The sequence below is a fragment of the Polypterus senegalus genome, chromosome 12, assembly GCF_016835505.1.
Source record: "Polypterus senegalus isolate Bchr_013 chromosome 12, ASM1683550v1, whole genome shotgun sequence".
Taxonomy (NCBI): Eukaryota; Metazoa; Chordata; class Cladistia; order Polypteriformes; family Polypteridae; genus Polypterus; species Polypterus senegalus.
In genome coordinates this window covers 14920206-14934220 of record NC_053165.1, presented here as the reverse complement: position 1 = coordinate 14934220, position 14015 = coordinate 14920206, and the positions used below count along the sequence as shown (strand labels likewise).

The 14015-nt window shown below is 45.2% G+C and overlaps 1 protein-coding gene across 5 annotated transcripts in view; it reads left to right on the top strand.

Moving 5' to 3' along the window:
• uba7 (ubiquitin-like modifier activating enzyme 7) overlaps window positions 1-14015 on the top strand; it is a 289490-nt gene that overhangs the window by 46191 nt on the left and 229284 nt on the right. For all 5 annotated transcript variants that reach the window (XM_039770998.1, XM_039771000.1, XM_039770997.1 and 2 more), the window contains exon 16: window positions 13368-13432. In XM_039770998.1, the coding sequence (XP_039626932.1) occupies window positions 13368-13432 (65 nt within the window). The remainder of the gene's footprint in view (window positions 1-13367; window positions 13433-14015) is intronic.

The window sequence follows — 14015 nt, the reverse complement described above, 5'->3', positions numbered from 1 at the left end:
ATATATATATATATATATATATATATATATATATATATATATATATATATATATATATATATATAATAAAAGTGCAAAAATGTTAATTTAGCAAAGGTGCAAATCAAGAAGATTTGCATTTTAAAAATGAGTAAGTTGGCTTCTTAGTGACAGGTAAATGGAGACTGCTCAGAATTGGGATGCATCCAAACACAGAGGTCCATGAAGATAATCTGCTCCAGTGTGCATGTCACCCGAGACTGGAGTGAGGGAATCAAACCATCTCTAAAACCTTGAGTGTTCCCAGGAGCACAGTGGTCTCAAGAATTGTGAAATGGAAGACATTTGGAACCACCGGGACTCTTCCTAAAGTTGGCCATCCAGCCAAGCTGAGTAACAGGGCAAGAAGGGCCTTGGGTCAGGAAGGTCACTGTTACAGAGCTTCAGAAGTTTTCCGCACTCTGTCAATAAGGTGCTTATGGTGGAGTGGCTAAACAGATGGACTCACTTGGACTCTTAGAGCATACACTGATACGGCACACTGCCGCACCCATCACATGACAAACCACCTCAGGTTCTCAAATTAGGACCCGAGTGCAGCCACAGCACCACACTAATCTGACTGGAATGGAACAGCGTGAGGTTTTCTTTTATGGGAGCTAGAGTGCCAATCCTGACACCAACCCTGTAAGTTGGAGGACTTGCTTGTAGGACTGGATGAAGGTTCATGTCATACTGTGAATTAAACACCTTCCTCAAGGGCCCAATGGGATTTGAACCGGCAACCTTCTGATTGCTGGCGCAGATCTCTAGCCTCAGAGCCATCAATCCACCCTGAATGTTAGAACTTGAGAGAAAAGACCCTCTGGTCTGATGAGATAATAATCAATCTGTCTGGAGGGGAGCACCAAGCACAACATGTGTCAAAGTCCAGGCACTGCTCATCACCTGCCTAATACCATCCAAGTCTTTAGTCAAAGGCATAGGATAGCCCACTTGGACTCTTAAAGCATGGGGGGAAAAAGCCCAACTGGTCTGCTGAGATACTAATTGAACTATTTGGCAGATATTGTGCTTGGTGTTCTACCCAAAGACCGGGCACTGCTCAGCACCTGCCTAATACCATCCAGGGCCATCTTAACAGCATTATAGACCCCCACCGGGCAAAGCAGTGCACTGGGGTCCCTACCTACAGAACCACTCAGCAAGTCACAACATACATAAATTAGCATGGAGCCCCTGTGCTTGTGGGGCCCCCGGGCAACTGCCCAGCATGCCCATGTGTTAAGATGGCCCTGATACCATCCCTAGGGTGTAATATGGTGGTGGCAGCATCATGCTATGGGGGTTCTCAGCGGCAGGCACATGGAGATTGGTCAGAATTGAGAGGAGGATAATGGCAGCCAAACACAGAGAGAGACCACACAATCTCAGACTGGGGCAACGGTTCAATAACCCGTAAGCATAACAGCGCTGCAGTGGCTTTTTAGACAAGTCTCTGAGTGTCCTGGAGTGACCCCAGCAAAGCCCAGAGAACATCTGTGGAGAGACCTGACATTTACAGAGGCTTTCCTTCCAATCTAATGACACTTGAGAGGATCTGCCAAGAAGGACAAGTGGATTGGCGGCTCTGAGGCTAAGAATCTGCGCGGGCACCTGAAAGGTTGCCAGTTCAAATCCTATTACCACTAGAAGGGATCTTACTCTGTTTTGGGCCCTATTGCTCTTGAGGTGCTGTACAATGGCTGACCCCCAAAGATCACGTGAAAAGACAATTTCCCTTCAGGGATTATTGCTGTATATCAAATAATAAAAAAAAAAAAAATAAAATAAACTGCCCAAATCCTAGCATGCAAAACTTGAAGAGACTCACCCAAGAAGACTCATAGCTAGAAATTCTGTCACAGAAGTATGCACTTCAGAAGAAGTCACCCACCTGAAGCTAAGTGTGTGCAGGCCCTGCCAGTACTTGGATAGGAGACCAACCAGCAAATGGTACTGGAAGAGGTGTTGGTGAGGCCAGCAGGTCTGAATGTGGATCCCAATGCCCCAGTGCAGTGACAAGGGCACCGTGCTTTGAATTAGATGTAAAACTGAGGTCCTGACTCTCTGTGGTCATTAAAGAACATAAGGAGTAGGGTGTATCCAGATGTCATGGCTAGATTGCCCGCCACGGCCCAGTCATACTGGCCTCGTAATCCTCCCCTGTCTCTAACTGACTAACTGTCTCCATCACCCTTAGCTAATGTGTGGTGAACGCACAAAAATGGGTGCCGTCGCATCACCCAGGTGGATGCTACATATTAGTGGTGGTTCAAGTAGCTCCCACCCACTGATGCACTTTAAGTAGTGAAAAAAGCGCTATATAAATGTAAAGAATTATTATTATTAAAACATGCTTTCACTTTGTCATTATGGGTTATTGAGTGTAAACTGGTGGGCAGAATGGCAAATAATACATACATTCTGCAATAAAGTGTGCAGAAAGTGAAGGGGTCTGAATACACTCTGACTTCCTTGTATGTAACTGAAGATTAGCTTAGTGCAGCTTTACAGTTTTACAGATTTTATACAGCAACTTAAACATACATTGTAGATACCCCAGAGGACGGTTGGGTGTCCCACCCAGGACGGAGCTGAAATCCTAACCTGGCCGGAATGCCATAATGGAAGGGTAGACTAAATGGGGGAAATACCCGGCTGGGACCCCTGATGATCTCTGTTCTGAATGGGATGCCCAAAAAATACAAGGACTTGCAGTAGAGGACGACAGGCAGCAGTTCATCCACCACTTTGATAGGTGGCAGTGTCCCACATATATGATCCTGGCAGGGACACCTGCAGGGCTGCATGGGAGTTAGAGTCTGGAGCAGCAGTGCTGTAGGGGTCCCTGGCGGACAATAGCTGGGGGAGACTTTCTTATGACCCGGAAAGGCTTCCAACTGGCCATGTCAGCCACTGCAAGTACCCCTGGGCCCACAATAACAGAGACAGCGCTGCCTTGTCCAGGTGAGTTGGAGCTGGGAGGAAGGACGGCAACACTCAACTGGAAGAAGGCAGAGTGAAGAGAGGTGATTTAAGGAGAGTGTGTGTCCATCCATCCATTTTCCAACCTGCTGAATCCAAACACTGGGTCACGGGGGTCTGCTGGAGCCAATCCCAGCCAACACAGGGCACAAGGCAGGAACCAATCCCGGGCAGAGTGCCAGCCCACCACAGGACACACACAAACACACCCACACACCAAGCACACACTAGGGCCAATTTAGAATCGCCAATCTACCTAACCTGCATGTCTTTAGACTGTGGGAGGAAACCGGAGCGCCCGGAGGAAACCCACGCAGACACGGGGAGAACATGCAAACTCCACGCAGGGAGGACCCGGGAAGCGAACCCAGGTCTAACTGCGAGGCAGCAGCGCTACCACTGCGCCTCCATGCCACCCAGAAAGTGTGTGTATGAGGCATTTTGTAATAAAACACCCATTTATTTGAACCCAGGTGTGTTCGTGTCGGGGTTTGGGGCTCTCTGGCGCCCCCTTGCCTTCCCAACATAATCATGCAATAGTTGCACAAATAATCCCTCATATCTCATTACCACTAGCATACAAATTTCTTGTAATATTTCTGATTGAATGTTTCTTTTTTCTTTGCCATGCAATTACTTGTAAAAATACCAGTATATATATATATATATTTTTTTGTTGTTGTTGGCTTCTTATAATGCTTGCAGTGAAAGGAACCGTATAATGTGAACGCTGATGAATCTGAGAGAATTCTCATGCATTTGCTGAACCCGTCGCCCCTGCTTTGCCCTAAAATCATTTCCAAACCCCCAGCTGGCCTGCTCCGTGTGCTGCCGTGTGGCGTCAGGGTCCCAGTCCTCTAAGAGTTCCCATGCCTGTTAGAATGCAGGGCCTCTGCAGGAAATGAACTCCAGCTGCCGTCCATCTGTTGCTGCGTATGAAACGTGTCCTCCCTGAGAATGGAGAGGAATCCCTTCCAGACTGAAGATATGTGCTAACGTGGCTGTCCTGGTTTGTGCTGCGCAACTTGATCGTGTTGGGCGCGTCTGCTTCACACGGCGTAGACTTAGCCATTCTTTACATACTGTACGTGCGCACGTCTGTCCTGAAGTTGGGGATGAAAGATGACCCTGTTATGACTGAATGGCTGCACGACGCTCCTCATGTAATAGCGCTGCTGTTAACTGCGTCATTTAACTCTTTGAGGGCGGAATGCTTTTTCCAAAAAATGCAGTTTTCTGAAAAGCACACAAAGCAAACCATTTCACATGTAAATCAACATAAAATGTCTGTTGCTGTGTGCTGTGGCCACCAGTTTGCCGTCTCTCGTGGCCCGAGCCACACGCAGGCAGCATGAGGGCTGCCAGGGATGAGTGGCAGGCTGGCTGCCATGTTGTCTGTGCAATACAATCTGGTTTGTACCACTTGTCATTGTAAGTGACGGTCCACAGGGGGCGAACATTGCCGTAGGTGCGTCAGCTACGTGAACGTGTTCAGCACCTCCGATCAGCTGATGCGGGTACCTCGCTTTTGTTTTTGATCTTGATCTCCAGATCACTTGCGTCAAAAATCGGAGTCCAACAAGTCAGAGTCCCAATTCAGTGATAATATGCCAAAATGTCTTCCACTGAGTAGTTTCGCTTCGATCTCCCGCCAGATGACGATACCATTTTTGCCGTCGTTTGCTCTTCACTTCTCACCTGAGCATAGGGAATCTCAGTCAGACCAACCAAGCTAACTTTCCCTCTAGCAAAGAGAGTCAAATGAAAGTGTAATGGCAGGTTTTGTCATCGTTTACAGTTGATTACCACCCTCAACCCCTCCTTTTGACAAAAGTCAACATCCACCCTAAAAGAGGTAAATAGATCAATCCTAGTATTATCCAACCCGCTATATCCTAACTACAGGGTCACGGGAGTCTGCTGGAGCCCATCCCAGCCAACACAGGGCACAAGGCAGGAAACAAACCACGGGCAGAGCGCCAGCCCACCGCAGGGCACACACTAGGGACAATTTAGAATTGCCATTGCACCTAACCTGCATGTCTTTGGACTGTGAGAGAAAACCAGCCCACCACAGGGCACGCACACACATCCTAGTATTAATAATCATAATTTAGATATACTGTTCTAATGTGTGTTTTGCCTCACTTATGTCTCTGGTCGCCTCTTTGCAGGTCACCATCTGTTCACCTCACACAGTCATCACCACCGCAACTTGACTGCAGATACTCTGGGTTTGCAGACGTTCACAATCGTTCCCCACTTTTTTCGACTGCCAGTTTAACTCCCGCTGGTGGCACATCATGATTTACTCATCTGTCGACGTAGTTGTTGTATGACAAGCGTGGTGCGCCTCTGCTTCTCTTTCTGTGGTTCTCAGGAGGACTGTAAAGAACAGATTGGTTAATAAGCTCAGTTGTTGGCTTCCTGAGGCAGTGCCCACCGAATCTGAGTGGATGGTACCCACTTTAGTTTAAGTATAATAAATGTTCATCAATTATTCATTTATTACCAATGCAACAAGACCCTAGAAAGGGCAGCTTTGGGTCTTCATAACACTTCTAGATCATCGGTGAAGTGTGTATTCATCTCTTTAGTGTGACGCACTAACAAAATGTCACCTTTGAGTGCTCTGAGGTGGCTTAGTGGAGACGCGTTTCTCTTTATGTCACATATTTAGTATAAGACCTGCAAACCCTTCACGTCATTTTAAAGACGCAGTACACAGATCTATATGTCAATGTATGTATGATTGCTCCAGCATCACTTCCGAACGGCTGGAGCCATTTTCATGAAACTTGGTACACGTGTTTCTCATTGGTCGACTAAAAATACTGTAGGGTGAAATCAACCCTAACCCACCCCCTTCTGGCTAGGGTGGGGGGTGATCTTGTGGTCTTGTATGCATGTGATCATCCATCCACTCGGAACGACCACCAGAGGGCGAACTGGAGGTGACCGCCAGCATTCTTTATGTGTAAGCGCCACCACATGCCCACCTGTTGCTCTTCAAATTAAATAGAGTTGGCCGGTACCCACTTTAGTTTAAATATAATAAGTTCATCAATTAGCCATTTATTACTAATGCAACAAGACTCTAGAATGGGCAGCTTTGGGTCTTTATAACGCTTACAGATTGTCGGTGAAATGTGTATTCATCTCTTTAGTGTGACATACAAACATAACCTCACCTTGGAAGTGGTCTGAGGTGGCTTAGCGGAGACGCATTTCTCTTTATATCACATATTTAGCATAAGACCTGCAAATCCTTCATGTTTACACGTCATTTTAACGACGCAGTACCTAGATCTATAGATATAAAAGTCAATGTGGATGTGTATGTGTGTGTGTGTGTGTGTATGTGTGTATGTACGATTATTCCAGTATCACTTCCGAATGACTGGAGCGATTCTCATGTAACGTGGTACACATGTTTCTCAATGGTCGACTAAAAATACTGTAGGGTGAAATCAACCCTAACCCACCCCCTTCTGGGTAGGGTGGGGGGTGATCTTGCAGTCCTGTATGCATGTGATCATCCAGATGAACCTTGGAACGACCACCAGAGGGCGAACTGGAGGTGACTGCCAGCATTCTTTATGTGTAAGCGCCACCACATGCCCGCCTGTTGCTCTTCAAATTAAATAGAGTTGGCCAGTTCCAAGTGTCAACTGGATGGTAACATACATACAAGACCGCAAGACAAGCACATTAGTGAGTCTTCATTATGTTTGTTAATTTATTTTTATTTTCAAAGTTGTGTTTTTTTTTAATTATATTTTTCCCAAACAATAATAAAAAAAAAAAAACACTTTATTTTCCTCCCGGGCAAAGCTGGGTATTTCAGCTAGTGACCAACATAATGGTCAGTCAGTCAGCCAGCTAGTCTCCTAATATCTGTTCCTTTTTCTCTGGGTTCTTCATTCTCTGCCATAATGGCAAAGGCGTGCAGAGTAGCCCATCCATCCGTTCATCCATTTTTAGAATTTCCTTGATGCAATTTAGGGTTGCAGGGCAAGAAGCCCATCCCAGGAGCACTGAGTGCAAGGCAGGAACTGACGCTGGCATAAATTGGCCAAGTGTGAGTAAGTGCAGATGTGTGTTTGTGCATATTGCTTTTCAAGCAATGTCATGTGTCATAGAAGGCATGGGGTGACTGGCACCCTGGCTCCAGTGGCTGGGTCCTTACCCCGCTAGGAAGCCATAATAAAGAAAGGATATGGACAGCTGGGCATCCCGATCAGACGGGTTAGTGGTACCGTTCCTGGTCCGGAAGGCCATTATGAGGGAAGGACAGAGGGTGACTGCCTCCCACAGCTTTGTGATCCCCCAGTACACCAGGTGGCAGCATCCCTCATGTATGACTGCCGTTTGCAGGGCTGCATGGGAGTTGTATTTTTGCTGGGCAACCCTGTTGAGGTCCTCGGGTGCCACTAGAAGGAGCTGCTGGTGGATCCACTGGACCAGGAAGTGGGTCACATTCTCCCTCTCAACAACTGTCAGTTCTACTATGTGGGCTTGGAAAACAGATTGGATGTCTTCCTTGATATTGTAGCGGTCCGGTGCCACTAAGATTAACACCGTCAAGAAGACGGTGATTTATTTATTTTTATGGAGGAGATTCCAGGGATGCTCCCAGCCTTGGCCCGACCGGCACATACTCACAAACAGAGACAAAATAATGCACACTGGGATCAAACACCAATTAAAGAATATAGCCGACGCCCGCCGTAGCATACCGCGGTGTACGAATAGGAACGGGAAAACAGTGAGAAAAGAATTTAGAAATCAAGAAGAACGAAATACTTCTTGAAAGACGCAGTTGTGAATAGGTGTTCTGCTGGAGATGACAGATAATGAGTCGAAAGATCTAACCATAGAAAAAACCACATACAACTGACCGTGGCTGAAGGCTGGTTGTTGTAGATTAACGCAAATCTTTGCAAATGTAATGCAAGGCGGGATGTTGGGGTCGTGTTTGAAGTAAATGACAATGGTAGCATGGAGAATCTCGGAAAGAGCTTGAATTTCAGCTTCACCACCATAAACTGTAGATGTTGCCATGGATCGGTAGTACTCGTGACTTGTTGTGATAACTCGACTTGCGTTGGAAAGAACAACAGGAAGAACGTCTCCAAATCTGTCCCAATGTGATGCAACGAAATCTACTACCCTGTGTCGCACTGAGAGTGCATTGCCTTCGTCAACCGTTTGTGTCAAGAAATAACCCACGGATAGGAACAGGCAGTTGCCGGACCCCTTAATACAGATGTCGTTGTACAAAAACCCGTCGACAGAGAAGATATTGTCGTTCATTTTATAACAAAGGCTTAGGAAACAAGCGTCCCAGTATATCGAAAATAGCAAGGAGCAAAACCAATGCCGATGGACGAGAGAGTACCTTCCTGTAGCAGGCTGCGGAAAAGACTCCCAGGCGCACACATGGCCGAAGTGAAAGTTCACGCGGTCAGGCTAGATATCGGGCAGTGACGTGATACCAATGGGGTCATGAGAGAGGAGCGGGGAATGTGGTAGTCCGAAGGAGGAATAGGAGTCGAGAAAAGCAGCGTGGAGGTGTATGGGAGGCCGCAGGCAGCGTGGGGAAGGGTTTGGAAGAGGACGGATAGGAATCGAGAAATGCCGTGTGGGCTGCATGTGGGGGGGACCGATTTTGAAGAGGAAGGAGGACGAACCAGAAGAGAAATATATATAATAGATAATGAAATTAAATGAAATGAATGAAAACCATACCACCCCGTACCCCTACGGCGATATTACATTAAACACTTAAACACAAACAACCCCCCACAGCAAAGTCCATGGAAAACAGCATTGGATGTAATGAAATGATGAAGATAGTAATTCCGAGATCTGTACGCTGAAAGGGAATGAATAGACAGTCCTACCGGTAGACACTGTAAAGGTGAAGATGGGTGGACGGTTCAGGAGCGCTCCTTTTCTTGCTGGAAGACCATGAATCCGCTATCAGTCCTCAGCACACACGTAGACAGAAGACAATCCAGACCCCAACAATGAAACAATCCAGGACACAACAACTAAGTACGGTTAATCAACAGAAGGCAGCCAGACAGGTACACAGAACACAAAATACAAAATAAAAACACTCCTCTCTCTTTAGACCCCACCACTCTGACCACCTTTGACCCCAACAGCCCCTGCACCCCAGACAGAAGACCAGTCAGAGCCTCTGCAGGGACTGCTGGGAGATGCAGTTTTAACTAATAGTAGCACTGCTACAATATGAAGAAAAAGATAATCCTATACAGTGTAATAAAGGAACATCATTAGACAGTGGTCCGAACAGATGGGTCAGGATTTGTGTTTTCAGCACCCATTACAATCTGAAGGACAGCAAGAAGAACAAGCGCCCTGATGGCTGAAGGCCACTACAGCATTTGGAGGCCCGAGAGGGAGAGACGCCAGGTCAGGAAAGGTAGTGGATGTGGAAAATGTTGCTCTGGATCCTACGCAAGGCTGTTTTTTATATTATTGTTATTATTTTTTTAATTAACGGCTCCAAACATTTTGTTTGGCACTGTTTTGCTCCTCTATCTCCTTCCTCTCCACTCCCTGGAAGGCCTTCTACTTTTCTCTCTTTTATTATCTTTTCTCATCAAGCTGTGGTTGGTGTCTTGTCATATTTTTGGCAACGTCTGGAGTGAAGATCAGTTTATTCCAAGAGGCATGAGAAGTAAATGGAATTTTTTTTTTTCCAGTTTCCTTAATAACAGACGTTTCTCATTTTCATTTCAGATAGTCTTCAGTGTGACCCTCAGATTTATATGGTTTTGAGAAAGTATAGTTTTTAATACTGCGGTGGGCTGGCACCCTGCCCGGGGTTTGTTTCCTGCCTTATTATGCCCTGTGTTGGCTGGGATTGGCTCCAGCAGCCCCCCTGTGACCCTGTAGTTAAGATATCGCGGGTTGGATAATGGATGGATGGATAGTTTTTAATAATCGGCCATTTTGCCGGCTTATTACTGAGTAGTCCTGCTCTTCATTCTCACCAGATATACAGGAGCAGATCACTAAGAGTGTAGAATTTGAACAGGGGAAGCACTAAGTGACGGTGGGACTCCATTCATGCCTTGTTGCTCCAATAAGATATGCAAGTACTCTGTCCCTGTCACCTTTTTTCACATTTTATTATGTTGGAGCCCTGGACTAAATTATTTACATTTATTTCTTTCTTAAATCAAGAAACACTCAATACCCTGGATTGACAAAGTGCAAACCGGACTATAGAGATTTTGTCATATTTATTACAAATAAAGAACTCTGCTATCCCCCTAACATCAGTATGCAAACCCCATCTTGGGATGAGTGGCCTGTTCTCATCCAGATTGTTCCAATTATCCTGCTTTGTACATGTCACTGAATGTCACATGTGATTACGGCGCCGTCTAACTGCTTTTCAAGAAATGTTACAGAAGGCACGGGTTGACTGGCACCCTGATTGCAGTGGTTGGTTCCTTACCCAGCTAGGAAGCCATGATAAAGGACTGATATGGACGGTTGGGCATCCCGATCAGGTGAGTTAGTGGTATTGTTCCCAGACAGGAGGCTATCGTGAGGGAAGTCCAGAGGGCAACTGCCTCCCACGGCTTTGTGTTCCTCAACCAGTACAGCAGGTGGCAGCGTCCCTTTTATATGACTGCCGTTTGAACACCCGCAGGAACGCTTGGGAGTTGTAGTTTTGCTGGGCAACCCTGTTGAGGTAGTCGGGTGCCACTAGGAGGAGCTGCTGGCGGCAGGCTGCCCTGCTACAGAGAGCATCCACTGGACCTGGAAGTGCTTCCAGGTGGCAATCCTCTGGCACTCCAGGGTTCATGTTGAAAAGCAACCACTCTGCCGCATCCAGCAGTCAACAGATAGATATGAAAGACATGATATAAAAGATACATAGATAGGAAAGACACAATAATAAATGCTTTAAACTAGCAAAGTTAGAAGTTTGGGGCACCTTGTGGCTAATCCCACATATTTGAAAAGGCTCAAAAAAATGTAAATGTATAAATCTGAGTCTTCCGCGGACTATTGTCCTGTATTGACTGTCCAAGATGGTGGTTCTTCATGCTTTCAAGGCATTCTGGGAGAAAGTGACAGAACGGTGTCAGTGAGAGGTGGAAGTGACATTAGGGGTGGAAAGGTGTCAGTCTTCCGTTCTGAAGAGGGCGGAGAAGAGAAAATGTTATTATACAGCGCCATCTCCTGTCTCGGTGGAGAATTACCATCACCCAAGCTTTTATACTGTTTAGATAAATAGATAGGAAAGGCACTATAATAGACAGATTTGTCACAAATGTGAAATTGAACTTTTAGCAGAAGCTCAGTAAATAAATAGACAATTATAACAAACAACAACAACCTCCTCAAATACTCACCAGAATTACTTGGCTAAAGATAAAAAGACTAGAGACTGTTACAGTGAGGCATTGTGAAAGCGTATCGCCCCAGACACATTTCTTGGCAAACTTAATGCTGAAAGTCCTCAGTGTCGGTGTGTCACAGAGGGGTCGTGCGGCATTGATCACAACGGTTGTCTCCTCCACTCCTACCTTCAGGGGGCCCAGAGTGTGTCCTATAACTGAGCCTACCTTTAAATTAATTTGTTCATTCAGGGGGTTTTCTTAAAGTAATGCAACCGGCCCAACACACCACAATGGCCATCACAGATTTGCAGAAGATGTCAAGGATGCCACAACCCAAATTAAAGAATCACAGTCTCCTATGAACAAACATCTGCTGTGCCCTTTCTTCGATCGTTTCTCTGTGCTCTGAGACCAGTCCAGCCTGTCAATGGCACGGACCCCCAAGTACTTGTAGCAGTGCACCACCACTGCATCCACTCCCTGAACAACGACCGGACAAAGAGGCTCTTTGGTAGGGAAACATCAACATCAGTTCTGTAGTTTAGCTGATGTTAGGTTGCCGACAATTCCCTTTGCATCAAGAAGCAATAATAGACTTGGAGCTGGCCATACGTGGAGAGTGCGCCAGCGTCCGAGTGGGCTCCGCAGATGCTGTCTTCAATGAAATTTGATGTTTTGTTCTGGTGGGTGTGTTTGTGTCCATGCATGCGCTTGTACAGTATTAATCTATCTATTTATGTATTTATTTATTTAAAGAGCTTTAATAAAATTCCCCCTTGGGGACAAATATCTCTCTATCTCTCTATCTCATGAGTGCCTTTCATATCTATCTCTCTCTCTCTCTCTCTATCTCTCTATCTCTCTCTCTCTATCTCTATCTCTATCTCTATCTCTTCTCTCTCTCTCTCTCTTTCTATCTATCTCTCTGTCTCATGAGTGCCTTTCATATCTATCTATCTATCTATCTATCTATCTATCTATCTATCTATCTATCTATCTTCTATCTCTCTCTCTCTATCTCTATCTCTATCTCTATCTCTATCTCTCTCTCTCCATCTCTCTATCTCTCTTACCACTTACAAACTGATCACCGTAAAGACATACTGACTGTTTGAGGGGTTTATGGGGGTATTTGGATGGTTTGGCCAGTGTAGCCAAATCATCTCCACACAGGATTGCTAAACTAATGGAAGGTCAATGGTGGGGAGGATGAGGGGATGGTCATTTTTTTATTTTTTTTTTATTTTACTGATTTTATTGAAATCACACAACATTCCATACAAATGGATCAATTTACAAGAATAGAATTGAAAACTAATCAACCCACACCCCTGAGAAAGAGAGCATGGGCAGCAGAATAAAACTTAAACCTAGTAAAAATAAGTAAATAGATAAATTAATACGTGAACCTGGATAAATGGAGAAGAAAAGAAAGAGTAGGGGGAGAATCTACTTCCTCAGTGCTTTAAAAACGTATTCTAAAATGTTATTGATTAGATCCTGCCAGGTTTTGAAAAAGTTTTGTTCTCTAAGTGAGAATTAGATTTTTTCCAATTTCAAATAGTATATAACATCAGTTACCCACCGACTTAAAAGGGGAGAGTTAGGATTCTTCCAGCTGAGCAAGACAAGTCTGCGTGCCAGTAGTGAAGTAAAAGCAATTCCAGTTTGTTTGTCCTTCTGGTAATTAATGGAGCAGTCGTCTCCTCTTGTGTGGTAAGTGACAGGCACATTGGTACCTGCTGTCATGACTAGAAGTGACTTGAGAGTAGTTGGGAGCTGCAGGGACACCTGGGGCTGCTAGGGGGTGTCCTAAAGGAAAGACCCCCGGGGTTTTAGGTATACGTTTTCTCTTCCGTTAGTAGGATTCTTTGGAATTGATTATGGACCTGTTATGCCGTTGTGGCAGTATAATCTCTTTTTTTATGCTTATATACTTAAAAGATGACCTTCATTTATGTTTTTCAGTGGGCCAGAGACACCTTCGAACAGCTCTTCAAAACATCGGCAGAAAACGTCACTCGATACTTTCAGTAAGTTTACCATTTCAAGCCCCTGATTTCTCTTTGTTCCTTGTAAAGAATACTTTGATGGTAAAGCTCCCAGTGTTTAGCTTTTTAATGATTTGGTGGATTCTGATGCTGGCAGTGAAGATCAGTGTAGCTCTAGGCACGTTTGAGTCACTGCTCCTTCAGACTTTCTTATTAGTAATGGCCTCCGTTCCGCAGTAATTCAGGATTTAAGTGATTTCATCACATGAGAGCCCTGGGTTAGTGTGCGATGTACCAATATTGGCACTTGTGGTTTTCGTACAATTCAAGTTGAGGTGTTTCTGCTGCGCCCACAGGTGCGTAATAACAAACACAACAACCACTGTGTTTGTTTCTACAGCATGTTTTCATACAGATGAAGAAAGAAAAAAGGAAAAAAATCTAAAAATACAATAAGGCAATACTAATTAGCAAAGAATAAAGTAAGGTCCAATAGCCAGGATGACAGCAAAAAACAAAAAAAAAAACTCCAGATGGCTGGCGAAAAAGAAAAAAAAAATCTGCAGGGGTCCTGAGGCCACGAGACCTCCCAGGAGCCATTGGGCATTCTACCTAACATCAATGA